Here is an 18,483-nt window from a genome sequence, read left to right as displayed (position 1 = left end):
CATAAGTAGCACCACTGCCCCGACTTCACACTGATAACATCGTCATATTGCAACCATCAATAAATAATACACACAAATCTTTTTCTCAGATCAAAAGGGACCGTGTGAGCTTATCGCATTATTCAGACAGACTGATACGGTGGAAGAACTTTATTCTATGTAGTGACGTAGTGGTTGGTTTCAGATTAACTTAGAATCTAGCATGACCTTCAACAATTTCACTTCTTCCAATAGACATTTATTTTCATGTAAGAACTCGAAAAGAATAGTGATATTTACTGATTTCAAATACTAATTTACAAAATAGGGATTATGTACAATGGTGTAGAACATGTGTGAATCTAAACTTTGAACAAGCTCAACTCGAATTTTCCACCGCCATATACGTACTGTACATACCTGGGATACAGACAAACTCATTATTTTTATTGGCCAAACAAAATAAAAGGTTTCGCCTACAGCCGAAAGGAGTGTATTTACTCAACGAGGAACGTGTATTTCGCCATTACTTTGATCGGTCGAATTAAAAATATTTATGGCTGTCAGAATTTGATTTGTGGGGCTCGTTCGCAAAATTATAAGCCGTTTCGAATGTAATGCGGGATATGAAATACTGCCGATTTTTGGCCTAACTCAAATTGAGTTATTATTATCATTAGAGACGTACTTGATTGAATGTGGGCCTGAGGGGTGGTGCGGTTTGAATACAGAACTTTATTGATTGACGTTCACCATGATGTTTACCATTTAGATATGACTTTTCTGACTTTCCACTGTCTATTATCGGTTTCTATCTCCATAACAGAAAGCAAAAGATTGAATCAAGTGAGGGATATTCAGATTATGTTAAATGGATAACAGGTGCACCCCAGAGAAGTATTTTAGGCCCCCTGTTTTTATAATTTATACAGCCGATATATTGGAATCAATAACCAGCTGTGATATTCAGGCATATGCGATTGATACTCAGCTCATATTGAGATTTCCTAGAGAAAACCTAATCAAATCTCAAAATAATATTAACTGGGACCTCGATGAAATTTGCCACTTGAGTACTTCGCATGATTTGAAGTTTAATTCCATGAAATTTAAATTGATGTTTTTCCTCTAAAAAAACATTAATTTAATGAATTGATGGCTTATCATCTCATTACTATTTTTTGGCGTCTTGAAAAAATTATTTAATCCCCAAGGATTTTATTAACGACAAATTCTCTGGATGCTAATCTAACACAACACTTCTGGAACAATTCAGAATTGTAGACTTTCGAAGGGAGGTCCAGGAATAATTGGCAAGAGCTTTCGGGATGCTAATCTATCACAGCCGTTGTGGACCAATTCAGAATTGTAAGCTTTCGAAGGGAGATCCAGGAATAATTGGCAAGAGGCAAGGAAATTTGATGAAGAGTAGACCGTGAGAAGAGTGGACCGTGACCAACCATATACAGGGTGTTTATTCAACATGCGGCAAAAATTTAAGGGAATATCCCTTGGACTATTCCAAGGATATTTTGTCCTTTGATGAGTTTCGACAATAACAATTTATTATCAAAAATTACATGTGATGTTTCTTAATCTACAAGAACTGTTGAAAATGACTACACCCCGCTCTGATGTAAGAATCCAATCTTCTCCTCATCGACTCCCGTACTTTTTCAAAAACACCACGATCGTTTCTGATTGCGTTACACCCAGCAAATTGAATGTCTGCAGCCGTTTGTAGTAATCGGAATGTTGTACCAATGAAATTGTTAGATATTTATTAGTTGGTAGGTCCAGTGTAGTATGCTATACTTTTATTTCGGCTACGTTGATAATTTTAAAATTACCAAAACTGTTATTGTTGAAATTTTGTTTCGCTCCATATCTTCGAAATGAAGCGCCCTATCAAAAATGTTCAAAGAACAAATTATCCTTAGAATAGTCCAAGGTTTAGTCTCTCAAATTTTTGCAGCATGTTTAATAAACACCTTGTATAAATTTTCAGATCCATCAGAACCATCCAGAAACTCACAGTAAAAACAGAGACTGATTTCATTCTAAAACCTGGGAAAATCTAACAGAATTCGGTCTCACATCATTTGCACTGAAATCTTTATGAAAAACTACTCAACAGGCACATCAGGGATATATCACAGGATTATAGATATATAATAATATAGTATGTCATCAAGCTGATCTATTATAAGTTATGGTTAAATGTAAAAAATTCGTATGTTGTGCAGCAGATTTTTTTTACTGCAAAAAGTCGTATGTAGAATATAACCTTCATAGACAACAAAGAGGTTAGGTTACTTACACGGGCTGTACGGAAATTCAAGGACCTCCAAGACCTGAAAACTTGCCTCGAAGAAGATTATCATTTTTTTTATGATAATCTCCGTCGCAGCAATTGCTCAGAAACAATGTGCCCTCAAATTATTACCCAATGAATCTGATCATTTTGAAAATTTATGATTTGATAGTTTCTAATCATTTCTTACTTCCTCATCAGAAACATGAAAGTTGAAATCTGAAACAACTTCAACTCTCACGTTTCTGATACGTAAGCTAAAAATACGACGAAATTTAAATGATTGTACAAAATTTTCAATAAAAGTTGTTCATGAATTTTTTAAATCTAATATTTCTTCCTTCTTCTTCTTCTTCCAATATTTTTTTAATCAGTTTATTTGGATGTTTAAATATGGTTTTAAATTCTCCTTGGCTTGATAATTATCTTACAAATCAAGCGCGGAAAGATATGTGCCTAAATGCAAAAGATTGTATAGTAAATTTAGGCTCAAACATTAATGCAAAGAGTCCTATGTTGATATGCAAAAAGTCGTATGTCAAATTAAGTTTAAATTTAAAACTGAAAAAAGTTGTATGTTACTGTAATTATCTTATTTATCAATTTAATGATTTGAAAGTTACATTATACATTAGTTGCTATGGAAACAGCAGACAGAAATATAATAAATACTAATAATACTAATAAATCAAACGGAAATAATCAGTTTTTATGCTCCCCTGTAAAGTAATTAACTTTTACATACGACGTTTTGCACTAACAGTAACGATTTCAAACAAATTCAAATCCCTCGATATTAGCAATTGCTCGAATTTTCATATAAATATCAATATAAATGAGAACTAGAATGTTTCTGTTAGTACCTATACCGGGTGTCCGACATTTTATGTGACAGGCAATATCTGGTTTGTTGAAGGAGATACACAAAAATGTTTCATACAAAAGTTTTAGGAGTTCATGAGAGCTATATTTTGATATAATTTTTAAATATACAGGGTGTTTGGTGTAGGTGCTACAGACCAAAATTCCATTTTTTAAAATAGAACGCCCTGTATATCATTACATATTCAGATGCTACGTTAAATATCGATATCATTTCATGTTTTGTTTTTGAAATTCGGTTACGGCGTTGTTGAGTTATTGCTTAACATGTAAAGTCTTGAGAACGACTATTATTTTTAAAAATATCTCATACAATTATTCTCTCTGCATCAGATCACATGAAAATTAGTCAAAATTTTGGGTGTTCGAAGTAATGGTTTCAATTTTGAGTTGTGAAATTCAGTCAGGAATCATTTTGAATATGAAACAATTGTGAAATTGAAAGAGGTGTATTCGAAAACAAATATTTAATTAATAACAATGTAAATAATATAACTTGATAAATCATTTCATAAGAATGGTAGGTACCTAGAAATAAGTCATAAAAATTGTTCAAAGTGATGCCCATTAGATATTATACAGGCTTCGAAACGTTGAATCACTTCTCTCGTACAAGTCGCTCTTATAATATCAGGCGTAATATTACTGCACGCTAGTCGAATTTTCATTTTCAGATCATCCACATTCAAAGGGGGAGTAGTGAAAACAATATCTTTCAAATAACCCCATAGGAAAAAATCAAGCGGTGATAAATCTGGGGAACGAGCCGGCCACCGAATTGGACCCTTATTACCAATCCATCTATTTGGGTACGTTCTATCCAGATATTCAGTAACAACCTGTGACGTTGTGCTTGACGGCAGTTTTTCTGACATTCCCCAAAAATTAATAACATATCAATGCAATCACTTGGACTAAACGCGAAAGGCATACTGGAGTTTTCGCACAAAGAACACAGTTACTGTTTTGCAAAGAATCACTGAATCGAACTGACAAGTAGATACAATTCAACAACATTTGTTACTATGGCATCAACAAGCATAAGCTACTTGATGAAATTGTGCAATATAAAGCAATTCACCCTCAAGTTAGTCACATTCTCAAGAATTTCAATATTATATTCAACTGATATCGATATCGTATCGTAGAGGTGAGAATAATGGTTTGTATTCAGTAGTAGTCTAGTTCAATTTAATAAAAGATATAGACTGGATTCGTGTACGAGTAAATAAGTTTTTTTGAAACTTTATATTTAAGGAAAAGTGCAATAACTCAACAACGCCGTAACTGAATTTCAAAAACCAAACATGAAGTGATATCAAAATTTAACGTAGCATCTGAATATGTAATGATATACAGGGCGTTCTATTTAAAAAAATGGAATTTTGGTCTGTAGCACCTACACCAAACACCCTGTATATTTAAAAATTATATCAAAATATAGCTCCCATGAACTCCTAAAACTTTTGTATGAAACATTTTTGTGTATCTCCTTCAACAAACCAGATATTGCCTGTCACATAAAATGTGGGACACCCGGTAACCTGTTCGAATTTCAATATTTAACATAAATAAGAATTTAAATGTTCGAAATTTCAATCTACAAAAAACTATAATAAACTAGTTGTTGCCCGCGACTTCGCCCGCGTAGAATTTGGTAGTTGTAGCACTAATTAGTACCATGTTGCTGTATCGCTGCTGTTCCAATGTCTTAACAGAATCAGAATCAACGAACTTAGGCGTGCGCAGCGTTATAGAACAGTGCTCTCAAAAAATTGTTCTAAAGCGCCATCTAGCGGCGAGTTACAGAAAAATGTATAGCCTACAAACCTTCTCTATGAAAAATGACTTATACATGTCAAGTTTCATCACGATCGGTTGAGCGATGTAGAAGTTTATCACTTACCAACCAACCAACAAATATCCAATTTTATATATTAGATGAAATGTATCCCATTGATTTGTTATGCTACACAGTTGCCTAAAAAATAGTGCACGCAATATATCCGAAAACAGTTTTTTGGGCTCGCTGACTTCCAGGACTCGCATAAGGCTCGTCCTAGAATTTTTTCTTCCCGTCTAAATACAGTATTTTCCGGACTTGCTATATAAATTGATTTCGATTTCATAATAATTATTCGGTTAACTTTCTATTTTGTGAAACATTATCTTAAGTATCCAACTATGCTCAAATGTCCAACATACACCTATATGTTTTCAATCACCGTCATTCTATATCAAAAACAAGTCGACAAACCATCAATCTCGATGCCTTCAAGCAATTCGACCCATATGTTGATGTGGCGTCTGCAATTACTTCGACTACTTATAATATTATGAATATAAATTGCTGTCACTTATTAGAAACAAGATCTAGTTTACGATAATGTGAATATGATTGACACTTACATTGATCAGTATTGTTTAGGTTTCGAGTGACGTTGATTTCGATTATATTTATATTGGGAATTTCTGATAAACCCAACATATTTATTCGAAACAGTTTTATATGGTAATCCTATCGAATTTCCTCATCTAAGCGATCGATCTGTAGTATTAACCAATACACGTCTAACAGATGATAATATTTTATGATTTTTCGTTGCAGCAAGACAGATTATGGGACAAAATTGAAACCGGTATTATTTTCATTCAGAAAGTTGACAACACCAGTAGTAAGGTGAATGATGAAATATGTTTTATTCGTTGTGTGGGTGTGTTTCTGATATTAATGAAAGAGCTCGTAAAAAAGATTAATGATTTATTGCTGGTTTGAAATATTGAATGAAATTGTTAGACGAAATGAACCATGGGAAAAAAGCTAAGCGATGAATGAATACGTATTAATTGGAAATTCTTATTTCCTCTTTATCATTTAAATTGTAATTCACGATGGTTAATGATATATCCTTCAGAAAACTTGAGTGAAAAAACAGGAAATGAAAAAATCAACCCTTGGATTTCAATTGAAATTTGAAAAAAATACGTCTCAACCATTTTTGAAACTACTGATGTAATAATTGTTTTCCACTATCTTACTTCAGTGATTTTGATTTCATTTAGATATTTCGATTTAATGAACACTGCGGCCTAAGAGGCAGTTTACCTTCAATTTCAACCCAATACAGAAGCAGGATTAAAAGGATGGTAGCAAAATGAAAAATTAGAATTAAAATTTCTGATGTTTTTACGAAGATGATCTGAAAAGTTTACGAGCTAACAAAGATACAAGACATTTTTTCCAATCGATGCTCCCACCTCTGTAACCTGTCCAAATAACACTCGGCGTTTTTCTCTGCATAATAATTGTCCACGAAGGTGACTGTCTCTTCATTTGATTAAAATATCTGTCGTTTGAGCGCAATTTTCGAATGAGAGAACAAAAAAAGTCGCTTGGAGCTAGATCTGGTGAGTGTGGCGAATGGTCAAGCAATTCAAACCGTTATTCGTTGATTTTCGCCATGGAAACCGCTGAGGTGTGAGACGGTACGTTGTCTTGGTGAAACTGGACTTTCTTTTTCTACAAATGTGGCCATTTTTCCGCAAGTTTTGCCTTCAGCTTGACAAGGTAATGATGCGTAGTATGCTTTTGTAATGTTTTTACTTTTTGAAGTTTGAATCGATTAAAATAACTCCATGACTAATAGAAAACACAGGTGCCATCACTTTCCCAGTCGAAAAAATGATTTTTGTTTTTTTTTTGAGTCGGTTTTCCCTTTGCAGTCCAGTATTTGTACTGTTCTTTTGTTTCTGGCATATAATGGTATATCCAAGATTCATCTACAGTAATTAATAGGCGTCAAAACTCCGGCAGTAGTTTTCCCTGTAAGAAATGGCTCTGTATTGAACTGTTTGAACTGTAGATGATATACTGATTTTTTCAATTAGACCAGTCATTATATGCCATTGAACTTTTGAGAGAAATGAACATGTTGGAAGCGGTTCAACATGTTCAGGTTCAGGTTCAGGTAACTACTCCTTTGGACTTTCTGGACTTTCTTTTTTTACAAATGTGGCCATTTTTCTGCAAGTTTTGCCTTCAGCTTGACAAGCTAATGATGCGTAGTATGCTTCTGTAATGTTTTTACCTTTTTGAAGTTAATCGTTTAAAATAACTCCATGACTAATAGAAAATACAGGTGCCATCACTCTCCAAGTCGTAAAAACGATTTTTGTTTTTTTTTGATTCGGTTTTCCCTTTGCAGTCCAGTATTTGTACTGTACTTTTGTTTCTGGCATATAATGGTATATCCAAGATTCATCTACAGTAATTAATAGGCGTCAAAACTCCGGCAGTAGTTTTCCCTGTAAGAAATGGCTCTGTATTGAACTGTTTGAACTGTAGATGATATACTGATTTTTTCAATTAGACCAGTCATTATATGCCAATGAACTTTTGAGAGAAATGAACATGTTGGAAGCGGTTCAACATGTTCAGGTTCAGGTTCAGGTAACTACTCCTTTGGACTTTCTGGACTTTCTTTTTTTACAAATGTGGCCATTTTTCTGCAAGTTTTGCCTTCAGCTTGACAAGCTAATGATGCGTAGTATGCTTCTGTAATGTTTTTACCTTTTTGAAGTTAATCGTTTAAAATAACTCCATGACTAATAGAAAATACAGGTGCCATCACTTTCCAAGTCATAAAAACGATTTTTGTTTTTTTTTTGAGTCGGTTTTCCCTTTGCAGTCCAGTATTTGTACTGTACTTTTGTTTCTGGCATATAATGGTATATCCAAGATTCATCTACAGTAATTAATAGGCGTCAAAACTCCGGCAGTAGTTTTCCCTGTAAGAAATGGCTCTGTATTGAACTGTTTGAACTGTAGATGATATACTGATTTTTTCAATTAGACCAGTCATTATATGCCATTGAACTTTTGAGAGAAATGAACATGTTGGAAGCGGTTCAACATGTTCAGGTTCAGGTTCAGGTAACTACTCCTCTGCCCGTAGGAGAAAAATTTAAAATTGATGATGATTCCCCGCAACATTTATGAGTCAGTTCAATCACCTTCAAGGCACCATTGGAAGGGTATGAAACATATTCTCCGATATCTAAATGGGACAAGAAACTATCGATTAGAATATTCCAAAACTGGAAAAATTATTATGGAAACCTATAGTGACGTAGATTGGGGATCAAATGAAACAGACAGAAAGTCCTGCAGTGGCTGTTTTCAAAATTGGAGGAGGAGCTGTGAGTTGGTCCAACCGTAAGCAACTGTAGTTGCACTAAGTACTATAGAATCAGAATTTATTGCCTTGAGCGGAACAGCCAAAAAACTGATTTTTTTAAAGAAATTGGCTCAAGAAATATCAACGGAACAATTTTTTGGTGATTATTCTCCTATTTTTATTGACAATCAAGGTACGATTGAACTAGCAGAAAACAATGTAATTTGCGAAAGGTCAAAACACATTGATTTGCGTATGTCTCACATCAGATATTTGATAGAAGAAACAACAATAGTTTTGAAATATGTTCCATCACGAGAAAATTTGGCTGATCAACTGACGAAATGTGTTGCCGCAGTCGTTTCGATGGAGCATTTGAGAGAATTGGGGATCAAAGATCCAGGGGGAGTGTTAGAAATGGTTAATTTTTAGTCAGCTCTGTATTGAACTGTTTCATTTAATTTTGAGTGTGCCCTGTAGACATGTTTGAATGTTGATATTTGTTTTAATGAAGTAGTTGTCAATTTCGATAAATGAAAAGTCATTACGCAACTTGATTTTCCTCTTTCGATTATGAACGTATTCAACTATATAAAAATAGTTGAACCATTGCAACAAAAAGTTCAGCATTCCCATCTAGAAGCAGTGTAAAATTAAAGCAATGCAAAACGACTAGCGCCATCTATGTACGAGACCAGAGACTTTTCAGCTCATGTTGTAAGGTTGAGACAGTCCATGCCAGTTCATCGTTTACGCAGGAAATGCCTAGTGGTCACAGGCTTGAAACAAAATCTGGTTACACTTGTAAACTCGCAGCTCGGAGAGCCGAGATTAACGATCATCTTTCGCAGGATTTAAGAAGAAGATCATATTAACCTCACAAAGACCGGAGGTCATTAAGAGGCACTAATTGTCTATGTTAATTTCCTGTTTCCCATGTGAACAAATTTTCTATACTATAGCCCATGATGGCGATAGACGTATTTTTGACATCAAGCATTCACAACTACTCTCGTATTCAATATCTCGTATTATTAGCGCTCTCACAGCTAGAAGGTTGAGAAAACAACTTGATGAGTGGAATTTGGAATCTCTGGCATGAAACGAATATATTGAAAATACTTTTTCCTTATCCTTTTCCGATGCGCGTTTCGCTCACCAAGTTAGCATCATCATCTCCTGATAACCATCTCTTAGCATCATCTCCTGATGATACCAACTTGATAACAGACACGCGCATGGAGAGACAGCATTTTGGATCTGGGGAAAAAAATTCAATAGTATAAAACAATTCGAATACGTGAAATATATTTTTTTTATTGCACATAGAATAAGTTTCCATATTACATTCAAGTTTTTTTTTTGGAATTTTTCCGAACGAAAAATTCCAAATATAGATGTTTTAGATGGTTTCACAGTGTAGAAGAGTATTTACAAAATGAATTTTGATAATATTATAGTTTTATATAAGTTTAACATATACCATGAGAATGTTAGTTATTAATTTCAATATTGAAAATATAGGTTAGGTGAGGTTAGGTGCAAAGTGAGTGGGTCTATTCTATCTTTCACCAAAATCCGCAAAGGTTTATTGTGGCTCAAATCTATTCACACTCGACCAAATGAACTCAGCTTCTAAACGAAGCCGATTAGTGAGTTTTTTATCAAGGACAATGCCAAGATACTTCACCTCCGTTCCAAATGGAATGACCTCACCATTGAAGGAAAGTGGCGTTAGGTCCAATTTTATCCTCCTGGTGAAAGATATTATCACAGTTTTGTTGGTGTTTTGAAACGTTTTGAAAATATTACTCTTATTGCAGTTTTATGATATTGGCCTCTTTGTGAAATGATATGTTTGTGCCATATTTATTAGTGTTTCATTGTTTTCTTTTTTAATTGTCTAAGTGTTCACAATCTAGTGTTGGAAATAAAACTGTCTATTCATATGACCTGTTGCAAATATTATGTTGAACAAATCAGCGATCTATCTATGTAGCATCACAATTTTTATATGCAACTCTTGGATTATTCTTCACTCCACTGAACTTTTTTTCAAATCGCGTACCTACGTCTAGATTGAACTGTTATAAGATTTTTTTTAAATTGCTATTATGAGTATTTAAAAATTCTGAGAGAAACCGATCAGTAGTATAACGAGATTTCCAATATCTCTACGCACACAAATGTCTGAGTCGAATTAACAGCCATATAAACACCAAATTAACATATATACAGCTTTGAAAAATCCACAGGAAATAATTAATTATCTGTTTATTATAACCATGAGAAATTGATGATGAACATTGTAAACAGATCCTCAAAAACCGTAAGCTTTCCAATGCAATTAGCATAACCATTGTAATTCGAGATTGGTGTTTTCAAATCGGTCTCGCTGGGTCAAGCTCAACAAATTAAAAATTAATGGAATCTATTGATTATGAAATTCGTGATAATCAAAACAAATTGAAAGCGAATGAATTATTCATGAGAAACGGGAATTGAGGTTCACTCTTTATGTAGGTCAGACTTACAGAATTTTGAGACAGTTGATTTCATTACGTTAAGATATTTTCCTACATTTCGTGATTTGTAAAAAAGTGAAGCATTATGTGAAGAATAATGCACTCCTAGGTTGACGAACCTCAATCTAGTTAGAATTTGATCAGCTTTCAATCAGAGCAATACAAATGGGTGGCTATGATCTCTTGATCCTGGCAGGTAACCTGTGCTATCCAGGCCACAATGTGCAAGATATCCACCTTGATTACTGAGTTAAACTGAATTGCATCCTCGTATATAACTTATAATATCGAAATGATGATGATAACCCGTGATAGAGCTCATGCCAAGTATCTTAAAGAAAAAACAGCAGCAGCTGTACGATGTAACTTCACGCAACTACGTCAATGACGCAGTAAAACGTGAAAAAATAGCATATATACAATTTGTTTGAACAAAAATAAAAACAATTCAAAAATGACATGGAGAAATCTTGCAGATTCGGGTGTTACTACAAAATCATCCTCGCAAACCAATAGCATGCCAATTTAACTACGTAGACCTGAAGAAATCAATGACAATTTTTCAAACGTGGCTGGACGTTCTATAGTGAATAATGACACTCTTTCATTCTACAATAATGATAAATTGAATGCTCCTATGAACTTTTCCCTCACCAATATATGTGATGATGATATTTTGACTGCTATCAAAGAAATAAAATCTAATGCTTTAGGTATTACCAATATAAATATCAAGATAATTTCTTTAGTGATACCATAAAGTAAGACATATTTTCAACGAGTCCTTCAGACAAGGTGTTTTTCCAGATGTTTGGAAGGTTGCTAATATAATTCCAATTCCGAAAAAGAATGCACCTACCACGTTCAGTGACCTACACCATATCAGCATTCTGCCTTCATTCTCTAAAATATTCGAGAAAAATGTTTCCCGTCAAATAAGAGCTTTTCTTGAAGAAAATCGAATACTCCCGTACGAGCAGTCTGGGTTTCGCAAAAAACACGAAACACAGACCCTCTTGAGAGTAATTGACGATCTTGCGAGATTCAGAGATCAATCAAAAGTCACTATTTTAGTACTGCTTGGTCAAAGTGAAGCTTTCGATTTAGTTAATTTCGATTTACTCATCAGCAAGCTCAAATTCAAAGGATTCGATGACATTTCTCTTAAATGGATGACCAGCTATCTCACAGGTCGATCACAGAGGGTCAAACTGGATGATTACTCATGGTCATTCCTAAAAGAAAAAATCTCAGGTGTACCGCAGGGAAATATTTCAGGACCCTTAATGTTTTCAGTGTTTCTTTTTGATTACCCCACTTTCTTATCACATACTCGGAGAATCATGGACTGAAAATCAATCCAAATAAAACTTTGGCCTTATACATAGGGTCTCAAAGACAAATAGTAGAAACTCAGTGTAGCTTTAGACTGGCTCTCGATAACGCAAACATTGACTGGGTAGACAGTGGTTGAAACCTTGGCGTAACCATAGATAGCTTTTTGCCTTGGCATGAACATGTGACAAACCTTTTCAAAGTATCATTCTTCAAATTCAAACCTCTATATAAATTCAATTATCGGTTATCAGAATAAATGAAACTCAGGTTAATTAAAACTCTTATTAACCCCCATATCGAGTATTGTTGTTCGGTGTATTACAATTTTTTGCCGCATATAACAGACAGAAGTTATAACGTATACAAAATGCTTGCATGCGATTCATATGCTGTATACCATATGGTGAACATGTCACACCATTTTTGTTAAAAATGAAGCAGCTAAATATGAGGTACAGAGTCCTATATTAGATGAAAATGGTTTTGTTTAAGTTACTTCAAACTAAAACACCTAGTTATTTATTTAGTTTATTAAGCAGGCATTCTGACATACATATAATAATTGAGAATTAACTCAAACCTAGGCACCGTACTTCCAAATTTCAAAAATGTTTTTCTTATATAGCCCCTTCTTATCTGAATGAAATTTCACCCATTTCAAATCATAAAAAATAATGAAAAAAATCGGTCGCTGCTTAGTGCGACTCTGTACAAGCAGCCTTGTCCGGGCGCTCACGTGCGCTATGCATGATAATGTTTTGAAGCACTCCGTTGCATAGATTGACAGAGTCTAGTGCACTTATTCGGTCCGTTTCGAAAATACTTGAAAGGCATGGGGTATTTGAATATTTCCAGAACGTATTTGGATCTAACGAATCCATTTGAATCCATTTTAAACTTACTTTTTTCTATTGTAGATCCATTAATGCCACAGAGTGGACAAGCTTCGTTGGTGAACATGCAGGAATAACACCTCTCATGGCCACAATTATCTATGAGACGCCTCTTTTTGCCTTTGTCGAAGGGCATCTCACAGCTAGGACACGTTGTTCCAGTTGTGTGTTCTTGTTCTAAGAGTCGTCTTATAGCCGCCAAATCTGAAACAATAAATATGCTCAATTTCTTTCTTCTCGTTGAATGAATAAATGATAAACGATGATAAATATTCATCTTCAGTCGCGATTAGGTTAGGTTAGGTTAGTGAATGGATCTATTCGATTCTCCACCGCAATCCTCAAGGGTTTATTGTGACTCACTTCTATGTACACTCGACCAAATAAACCCAGCTTCTCAACAAAGCCGATTAGTTTGTATGGTGAGTGGTCTTTCAGGTCAGATCCCCGCTGGGGACCGATTCGGGTAAAACCCGAATCTGTCCCAAACAGAAGCGACACATTTTCCAAACAGAAGCAACACACACTGTCTTCCGACAGTTCTAGTCTCCTCATATGAAGATTCAAATGACAGTGACCTGTAAGAAGGACTGTTAGACATCGTAGTTTATCCATACTGTAATCCTTTAACTGTAAGGTATCAAGCTTTGAAGGGTGAATAAACGCCTTGGACTGAGCCAATCCTGGAAGATTCTGCCAGAAGTTAATACATCTTCTTGCCATCTAGGTGTTCAATCTTTGTTTGCAAAGCCTAAAGCGACGCCAATGGCAGCCTCATTGCCTTCTAGGCCATTATGGCCAGAAATCCAGACCAGAGACAATCTATTAAGTCTTCCTATCGAGGAGAGTCGTTTTTGGAAATTTGCTACCAATTTATAGTCAGTCGCGATTAGTCCTGAGATTACTTTGTTCTTCGAATCATTTTATTTCCATCACATTTCTTTCTTTTCATCTTTTACGTATAGAATGGCTTGTATATTTTCGTGTGAAATAAAAAATAACATTAATATTATTATATTTTCAATAACGTCAATCGAATTTCTGAAAATTACAGAAAAGAATACAATTCCAGGGTCTATGGAAGGTTGCTCATTTTAGTGTGAATGGAGGAACTTAAGCAGTATTGCACAACTTGATAAAGATATCTTTCTGGTAGGCATAATTTTTGTAACATCTGAAAAACTGAACATTCAAAATTTGTTGAACTGTGTTTAATAAGGATGACTGAAATGAACAAAAATTATGTTATAAACGGATAGTAACTTTAATGAAGATTATTACATTTTCATTTAGTCTGAAGATTGAGGAACCTCCTACAAATGATTTCCAATGTTTTTTTTTTAATTCTGAGGAACTGAAAGTAAAAATTTGTTAAACTGTTTCGATATGTATGATTGAAATGAATAATAACTACGTTTTGAGTAGATAGTGATTGAAATAAAGATTGAAAGTATTCATTTTCATGAAAAAAAGTTTGCGTCTTCAATGTATCTTGAGAGATTCAAGGGCGAAACAAAAAATTTTTTGAAAAACTGAATATAAAAATTTCTAAACTGTATCAAATGTTTTTTTATTGTGAATGAAAAACAAAAAACCTGAATGCACAGAAATTGTTTTGATTTGAACTGGAAAGGCATGAGAATGTCGGAAAAATCAAAATTTCCAGTAATTACTAAAGAAGATTTCGGAAAAAAAAAACAGGCACTCTTCGTAAGTATTAACTACATCAATATGTTAAGACTCTTCATACCCTGTTGAAGTCAAGAGTAATCAAGGTTCTACAACATTCTTCATTCCGACTGGAAAATGCATAATTATGGAAATTGCAGAACTATGAAAAATTGTGGAATCCAAATTGAATTCTTTTCAAAACATATTTCTCAAGACTATCTGATTAGGTTTGATTGATGATCATTTTGTTGAGTTTCGTTTATGGGCTGATCTCACACCTTGCATACATGTCTATTACGATGAAAAAATATTTTAGATCCATTACATTTACAAATGACGAAAATTTTAATTAATTTTAGACATCGTTCCTCAAAAATATATAATAGTTAGGTACTCAGTCACTCCTGACAACATTTTATAAATTTTTCACAGGATTTTACTGGAACATCCAGCTCCATTTCCCAAAATAACGGCCCAATCAAATCAACCAAAATTTTTTCAGCGGAAGTAGTATGAAAAGTACTTCGGTCATTATAATAATCATCATCGGTATTAGAGAAAGTTTGACATCGGACTCCGTTAATAGACATTCAATTGTTGTATTCCATTAAACAACAAATTACAAGCATAACCACAATTATTCAGGAAATAACAATACTGTAAATTTCATGCATTGGTACGTGATGTTGATTTAATGATTTTATGATGCAAAATTTCTCTTGAAGTCTGTCATTGGACAGAACAATCATTAGATCAGGTCCTCAGAATATTCCAGTGAACCTTAGAAAACAAGAAAATGGAAGTCACCTTTGAGGAGAGAGAGGGAGAGAGAGTGCCGTATTGGAAGTTGAAAGGTTCTAGAAAGTTGTTTTAAAATAAATAACACTGGAGAAATGGCGTTGAACAAGTCTCTGAGCTCATGGACGATATGAGTTATAAATACTAAATCGATTTTGTCGATTCCAATGAAATGAAGACGGAAGTGGAATAATGCTCTATGTAGAAGTAAGCTTGAAATATCTGATATTGATATTTCATTTTGTTGGTGAATATTCGGTTAGGTTACACTAGAATTGTAATATATCAGTGAATGAAAATTAGAAAACCTTTTATAGTGAAAATCTTACAATAAACTGTATTAATTAGTTTTAGGCGACCTTCTATCGTATGCAAGCCATATTTGGAATAACGCAATCGAGAAACATGAAGAATCAAGACCTGTTGCGCTTAATATTTTTGAAGCCTTTAAAGTGTGTGGCATGAGGGTTTGCTGGCCAAACTTCGATGATATGGCATCGAAGCTATCACAATCAGTCAAAACCCCCAACGAAAGTCTAACGTTAAATAATTGGTTTCAAATAATTGGTTTATTTATTTTTCCAAAGCACACTATTAAAAAATATTAATGTGTACTGTTGTACGTTAGAGACCAATACCTCAATGTATACAAATTGTAACTTTTTCTAAGGTAGGTACATACCAATTTCGAATTGACTGATCTGAGACAGTTAAAAAACTGGATCAAAAAGACATATTACTAAGTATAAAAAAAATGTTGAATATCCAAAATAAGTGATGAATTCAAAAAAACGAGCAAGAAAACCACGTCAATTTCCGTTTGAAACAGTTTATCTCGAAAACGGTTCAAAATAGAAATAATATTATCTGAATAAAGTTAATCTAAAATTGGATGTAGAGCTGAAAAATGTTGAAATATACAGGGTGTTCCATTTGAAAAAATTGAGTTCCACTCATTTTTTCATGAGATCAAAGTATCTGCATTTTTTGAAGACCCTGTATGAGGCAAATGAAAATATGACTCGGAGTGAAGATCCTCATAGTATCACTCCACTCAATTTCAAATTTGATCGTTTTAGTGCATGAGAGTTCAAGATTATCAGCATTTATAAAAGTTCATGTTTGGTAGAAAAAATATCGAAATTAATTTATATCTTCTAAACGGTAATAGATAGGTATAGGGAAATAGTATATGAATTTGTTGACAAAGTGATGATGAATCACAATATAATATTATATACGGGGTTTTCCATTTGAAAAATCAAAGAAGCCGCTACTTTATAGTAGAAGCGGCAACGCCGCTTCGTCTAAAATATTTTAGGCGTGTAGGTCATATTGACTTATGCATACTGTGGAATTTTCAGGTTGATATGTTGAATAGTTTGCCAGAAACGGCTAAATAACGCTCATCATGAAAAGCCTTGTATAGAATATGTGCGTTATAGTTTTTTTTTGTGATTTTCTGTTATTTGGTTATAATACACTAATTTATTTTGATTTTTATGTATTATGTTTAGATAAAGTACAATAATTATGTTTATATTAGGCTTGCCTGCCTGGAAATAAAGTTCTTCTTCTTCTTGAATACAACTGGCAAAATCAACTAACCTTTCATCTCTTATCCTTTCTAGAGCCGCAAATAGAGATTCACTATTTACCGTTTTGTGCCCGTCTCAATCAATTTGCCCAATGCTCGCGAGATTGCAATCGCGAATCTTACCGTTAATGCCCATAATAAATTTGGTCTTGCCTTTAAAAAATTGCAGGCGAACAGGTTTCCTCATTAGCAAGTCTATATATCACCGAAAAGTAGACCTTTTCAATTAATTTTAATCAGAAATATTCGTTTTGAAAACCGCATATGAAAGTTAGCCTGAAAAACACGTCGTAATGCATTCGACATTACTTATAAAATTTTAAGTGTTTCAACTTTGAAATGTGACTGGTGTTTGCCAATAAAAATAGCGTTTCCTTCTGTTAATTGTACCACGAATTGTGGAATGTTTAGTTGTAAAAGATGTTGAATCTTGTAGTGGAATGCAACTTTCCCTTGAACTGATAACCTTTCACATTATTCGGTCGAAATTTCGGCGAATGCCCATTAAGCGTGTATCTTTAGAGGTTTTATGCAATTCATGAGAGATCGTAATGAAACACGTTTCAACAAAGTGAGAAAGCAGTGAACTATCGATTTTGTAACCTACTTCGGTGTCGAATTGAACAAAACATAATAAATAACACTGAATCAGTACAGGATTAAAACGGTTATGTACCAAGGATAATATAGTAGATGATAATTCAGTTCAATGCATAAAAACGATAAAGAGTTGAAGGTTAGGTAGAGCTTAGAGTTTTACAGCGATTATTTCCTCAAAACCGATAAAATTATGACAAAATTGAAGGCTAGGCAACCAAAACAAAGTTTTAAAGCAATAAAAAGGTTATTTCCAACAGCAATAAAACTGTCAGACATGAAATTAACAACTACACTTCACTGATGCACATAACCTCATGAAATTGAGACAACATTTCTTCAGTTCAAACTCCATCTCGAATTAAAGTAAGTTGAGTAACTGGGGTACCGGCTTTGCGATCTCATGTCAAGACACGATATATTTAAGCGATGAAATCCTATCAGTGGAAAATGCGAGTACTCTGTTCATATATTCAGGTAATAAAATCGGCCTAAGATTCTTCCAAGGTGAATGCCGTTTTTTTTAAACGAAACTCTGTTATTTATGGACGAACGAGCATAACGAAGTTTAGCTAAACATACACTAATGAAACGTTGATTTACCTCGACCTCAGAGATGGAGCAAAACAATCAGTTAAGTTATTCTCTAGTGATTAATGATTTGTCATGTCATACACATACGTTGTGATTATAAAACAAAATGCACGTTTTC

General features: G+C 34.0%; 1 protein-coding gene across 8 annotated transcripts in view; it reads right to left on the bottom strand.

Annotated features, from left to right (window-relative positions):
* rols (zinc-RING finger and ankyrin repeat domain-containing protein rolling pebbles) overlaps positions 1–18,483 on the bottom strand; it is a 439,138-nt gene that overhangs the window by 55,408 nt on the left and 365,247 nt on the right. For all 8 annotated transcript variants that reach the window (XM_074169496.1, XM_074169503.1, XM_074169497.1 and 5 more), the window contains one exon: positions 13,118–13,312. In XM_074169496.1, coding sequence (XP_074025597.1) covers positions 13,118–13,312 — 195 coding nt within the window. The remainder of the gene's footprint in view (positions 1–13,117; positions 13,313–18,483) is intronic.

This window comes from Leptinotarsa decemlineata, unplaced genomic scaffold (genome assembly GCF_025532065.1).
Source record: "Leptinotarsa decemlineata unplaced genomic scaffold, Ldec_3_MD MMD2_P_RNA_scaffold_5, whole genome shotgun sequence".
Taxonomy (NCBI): domain Eukaryota; kingdom Metazoa; phylum Arthropoda; class Insecta; order Coleoptera; family Chrysomelidae; genus Leptinotarsa; species Leptinotarsa decemlineata.
This window is presented reverse-complemented; position numbering and strand designations above follow the sequence as displayed.